The 5,320-nt window shown below is 31.3% G+C and overlaps 1 protein-coding gene across 2 annotated transcripts; it reads right to left on the bottom strand.

The window, feature by feature from the left end:
• Nucleotides 1–575: 575 nt before the first annotated feature.
• Nucleotides 576–4,173, bottom strand: LOC101498675 (uncharacterized). Of its 2 annotated transcripts, XM_012718637.3 has the most exons (7): nt 4,019–4,155; nt 3,779–3,877; nt 1,942–3,258; nt 1,765–1,842; nt 1,552–1,666; nt 945–995; nt 576–841 (listed from the first exon to the last, which is right to left on the bottom strand). In XM_012718637.3, exons 3-7 carry the CDS (start codon nt 2,436–2,438, stop codon nt 794–796), a joined length of 789 nt encoding a protein of 262 aa, XP_012574091.1. In that variant the 5' UTR covers nt 2,439–3,258; nt 3,779–3,877; nt 4,019–4,155; the 3' UTR covers nt 576–793. The 2 variants fall into 2 exon arrangements, with proteins under 2 accessions (XP_012574091.1, XP_004510345.1); XM_004510288.3 differs by lacking the exon at nt 3,779–3,877 and having other exon boundaries at nt 4,019–4,173.
• Between the last annotated feature and the right edge of the window lie 1,147 nt (nt 4,174–5,320).

Raw genomic sequence — 5,320 nt, 5'->3', positions numbered from 1 at the left:
ATGGTGAAAAGTGCCAAAATAGATATTATCGACCCATTTGGCCACCCTTGCTTGTTTCACTTTAATATGTCATTTTTTATTCTAAATATTCCAGCGACCAAACTCATTCACACTAATGTCACGGCTCTTAAAACTCGATTTCTATTTTTAGGGTAGGTGAGCTGAAAAGTTACCATGTCCAAAAAAAACTATTTTTTTTAACAGTGAAACATAAATTAAAACAAAATGAGATCATTAATGTGTTTGCTTTAGAAAAAAAAGTGTAAGAATTTTTTTTTTAAAGATAGAGAAATAGTTAAAAAGTAAATTGCGCATGAAAAGAAAAAAGAAAAAAAAAATTATTGGTTACTTTATAGGAAAAGAAAGTAACGTTTTTTTCTTTTGTTTTGATTTTGTAAAAAAGGTACAAAAAATAATAAATTCGTAAAAAGACATAAATGGTGTTGGAAAATAAAATATTATGTTATACAGTGAAAATGGGATTTACTTTACTCATCTACAGATAATTACCATGTGAGTATGACAAGAAAAATAATACAACATTTATCTGGACATGAAAAAAATGAAGATTATGCTAATCCAAAAATAAGTCTCAGACCTATGCATAAACAAAGTCAATTTATGTACAAATATACGGCTCTACCAAAATTTGTACTAAAAGCTAGTGCACATACAATCTGCAAAAGAATTCATCTAACAGATGCACTTCATCTATCACCCAAAAGTTCTAAAGTTTTGATAAGCATCTTTAAATTCTATGTATTTATATAAAAAAAATAGTACTCCTGTATTTTCAGTCTCTTTGCAACTGAACAAAGTCTTTGATCCTTTGCTTAATATTCTGCATGAAGTGGAAAAAAGAAGCATGATGAGCACATAAAAACTCTCACAACTATGAAGAAAAAAATTCATAAATCAAGGTTTGAAAATATTGTAATGATTACCACCAGTTCTTCATGAAGCACGATAAATATTTTTTTCAGTCGCTTGTGTCGCTGCAATTCACATTATTGTCACATGTTTAGAAAATAGATATACTGTTCTTAATACAATGAGAAGTTACAGTTTAGGTACTTGAGAAAAGAATTGAAAAGAAGCCACAATATTCCAAATAAAAATTTCTAATAAAAATTTAATCAATAAATGTTTAAACTCAACCAAAATTAATCAAGTTAAACTAGGCAATTTGGAGTCAATTACCATTGCTGATAAGAGACAATACCTATATCAGGTTGATATAACAAGACAAACCAGCTTAAGACTACAGACTCCAGGATGAATATTGTCACATCACATGCACATGCACCAGCAATGAACATAAATTCATTACTGTTACCAAGGTATGGTAGAGATAATAGGAGGGACACACAAATCATAAAATCTTAATTGAAAAAAGTTAAGATTGTATGTCTTACACTCTTACTCACACATTCGATTTGCACAGTACAAGTATTTTCTAAATTTATAGTTCAACTTCTACAATATTTGAGCTCTACACAAATATAGTATATATGAATACTACAAGCATAGGTGAAGACAAATAAAACATACAGGACCGCATTGCCTATAGGATTCCTTAATTTGTGCTGCAATGTGGTCATATCTATCCATATCGCCCTTTTTTTCAGCATATTCTAACTCATTGCCTAGTTTCTGAAACTCATCCCTGCAAATGGGTGATATGTTAGACAAATATAAGACAACTAATCAAAATAAACTCTGAATCGAAAAGCAAATAAACCTTGAATCATAAGACTGTTTTACCTGTAATCCTCCAAAATCTTGTTCAGGGAGAGGTAACTCTCATATTTATCACGGTACTCCTGCACATATTCTTTATATCTAGAATTGCATAGAAAACATGTATCAGAACAAAGAACCCTACCACCATACAACTTCTACAACAATAATCACAAATGAAAATAAAGAATAACTGCTTACTGGGAGAAAGTCGTTATAGGTCCCTTTAATTCTGGTTCCTCCTTTTCATACTTTGAGTAAGAGCAACTATTTTCATCTGAGGAAGATTCTCTCTTCTTTTGGTCACTATTATTTCTATCTGCAAATTCCGAATCCTTTCCTCTGTCAGCCACCTCTTCACATGAGTTAGGTGTTTGTCTTTTACTTTCTCCAACAGGGTACGAAACCATTTCACGTTTTGTGTCTTGTTTAGAACCATTTGCAGGTACTCTTCTATTGCTAAATTTGTTTTGAGATCCAACTTCCGTGTTGTCTGCTTTCAAATGCTGTGAATGAGTTTGCATAACTGTAGAATGAGACTTTGTTGAATCATCAAAATGATTCTCTACATTCTTTTTCTCTGTTTTTACCAAATTGCTCGATGAAGGTTTTACTTCAGTGACATTTGAATTCATGTCCCTAACATCAAGGTCATCAAGATCAAGATCATCAAGAACAGGAAACTCCATAACACACATACACAGAGAGAGAAGAGATAACTGAATCTGTGACTATATTTTTTTTAACTGTTATGAATATTACAGTGTGCATCATATATATATATATATATATAGAGAGAGAGAGAGAGAGTTAGTTGAGCCAAACAAACTCTTAACAGAATAACTGCCAAACTCTGACTCACACTGAAGTCCAAGGCTTAGCTGGCTTAGAACAGAATTTCAAAATAATCTAGATTCTGTCACTGACAAATACTCCTTAAAGAAAGTATGCAAGGAAACTATATTCTGTAAAGTGGTCATTAAAAGAGGGGAGGAACAAGGAGAGTAAGATATCTGAAATCACCAAGGAGAGTAAACTGGCTTGCCGGTCATAATTTTATCATCTGGATATTCCGACTGTCTTCATTCGCATAAGGATTTCTTCTATGCTTAAGGCCGAATTCCCTGCAGACAGAGCAGAAAATCCTCTGTGTCCCGTCTTTCACACCGACATAGGCCAATTTGTATGTGTCTGCCCATTCCTCTCTCCATCTTTTAACAACCTTTTTCATCCTTTTCACTAGTTGGGTCTGAGACATATCTTGAGCATCATTAGAAAGCTGAGAAACCCCCATCATCTGCATGCTCTTCCGCAGAAGATTCCCACAATGAAGGATCATCTTCCCTGGGTCCGATTTCTAAATCAATTTCTTCATCAATCTCCCTCACAACCAAGTGATGCCTCTGTGCTTGCTGAATCAAATTCATATCATCGATTGCAGAATTCATCCCTATTTCAGTGGTTGGCAGCAACATTCGGCATGACAACCCTCTCCACAAATCTAAAATGATTTACTTTCTGTCAAGACCAATACAACAAATAATCAATTTACCTCTTTAAAGTTAATACTAAAAAAGAATTATTCACAAGATAATTATAAAAGGGAAAAAGTTTGTTCCTGAGTGACAAACATTCAGACAATTCAGCTTCACAGAATGCTAGGCTTAATGGAACTAGACTACTCTAACTTAACCTATGTAGCACAAACAGTTCAGATTGAAGGCATATTTTGTGTCCGACGTGTGCTGGTGTTGAACATCAACACGATCAACACAATACTGATACATGTGGTTTCATTCCTTCTACTTTCTTAAACTAATACTGGTATCTATGTGTCGGTGTCGTTTGTGGTGTCAATTTCTATGTGAGTGCTTCATAAATTGTAGCCACACAAGAAATAAAACCAACCTATCACTCTAGTATAAATAATCAAAACAGTAGCATTGTCTAAGTTAATTTTCATCCATTCAAAACCACAATAAACAAAAGTCCCAAACACAAATGCCATTTCTAGTGTTAAGAAAACACCACAACTTACCAAAAATCCCTCTCAACTTCCCTCAACCCTAGATTCAGTGAGTACCATTTCAATTGACAATCATTTACACCCAAAGGCACAACAAAAACACATAATTTTCTGCAATACACAAAGCCAAAGTCCACAAACTCAATTAAGTAATGAAGGAAGAAAAAAGTATTGTTTTTGGCGATGACTCGCAAATAATAATTAAATTTAAAGAACACCAAGAACCTTAACTTCATCGTAGAGCTAAAATACCTTGAGAATTTGAAAGAAAGTGACAAACTTGAAAATCAAAAGTTTTGACCATATATATATATCTCTCTCTCTATATATATATAATAAGATATGATATTTGAGAGTGTCTTCGTTGGTGAGAGATCAAAGAAGGGAAATTGAAAGGAAAATGATTTTAAGGTGGCCACGTGGAGTCGTCTAAATGATTAATTATTAACTTTGCTTAATTGAAATTCTATAAACGTTAGACGTATATTATTAGAAGTAATCACTTGACTTTACATTCATGTAATGTAATAACCATCATGAGCCAAAATCATTATCTAAACTCTATTAGTAATATAATTTTATATCTCTTATACATGAAATCTTGACGCCAGTTGCACTCACAAACAAATAAATTTTCACATGTCATAATAGCTACAACACTAAAACTACATCATCAAATAAAATCATCATTGCCACCTATACCTATAATAACTATAAGGCAAAATACATCTTATAGTCATTTAAGTTACTTGAATATATTATATTGGTCGTTTAATTTTTTATGTATCAAGTTAGTCTTTATATTTGTAAACATTATAATGTTGAACTATTTTTAGTCTTAACCTCATTTAAATTATTTTTAGTTATATATTTTTAAAAATTTACTATGAGTTTGTTATGAATCATATAAAGGACAAACTTGATATCAAAATAAAAATAAAGGACTAACTTGTTACAAAAAAAGATAAAAAAATTAATCACGAGATGTATTTTGAATAACTATAACTTAATAGCTACTAAAATAGAATCATTGCCCTTGATTGAAAAATAAAACAACCATGACTACTTATAATAACTATAACATATCTAATAGATGCTAAAATGTAATCATTGCTCTAGAAAACCTCACAAGTTACATGTGAAGTCATCTAAATGATTAACTATTAATCTTGCTTAATTGAAATTCTATAAACCCTATCCCATATATTATATTAGAAGTAACAATTTTACTTTACGTTCAAGTAATGACCATCACGAGTCATAATATTATAAAAAAAAAATACTCATTGATTACCATATCCTTATTCATGTAATGATCATCATGAATCATAATTATTATCTAAAAAAATAATCATTGATTACCATATCCTTATTCATGTATTATATAGACTAACATGTTTATCAACTTATTTGTTTCCCAATGCAATCTCTCAAGTCATTAGTTGCCATAATAATTATCACTTTGCATGTTTAGTTAATATTTTATCTTATACAAAGTAGCACAAATAGGAATATATTACCAAGATGCATAATATTCTAACAAGTAACTTACAA

This window comes from Cicer arietinum, chromosome 7, assembly GCF_000331145.2.
Source record: "Cicer arietinum cultivar CDC Frontier isolate Library 1 chromosome 7, Cicar.CDCFrontier_v2.0, whole genome shotgun sequence".
NCBI lineage: Eukaryota > Viridiplantae > Streptophyta > Magnoliopsida > Fabales > Fabaceae > Cicer > Cicer arietinum.
Note: the sequence above shows the minus strand (reverse complement) of the source record. Positions and strands in the feature narration are given on the sequence as shown.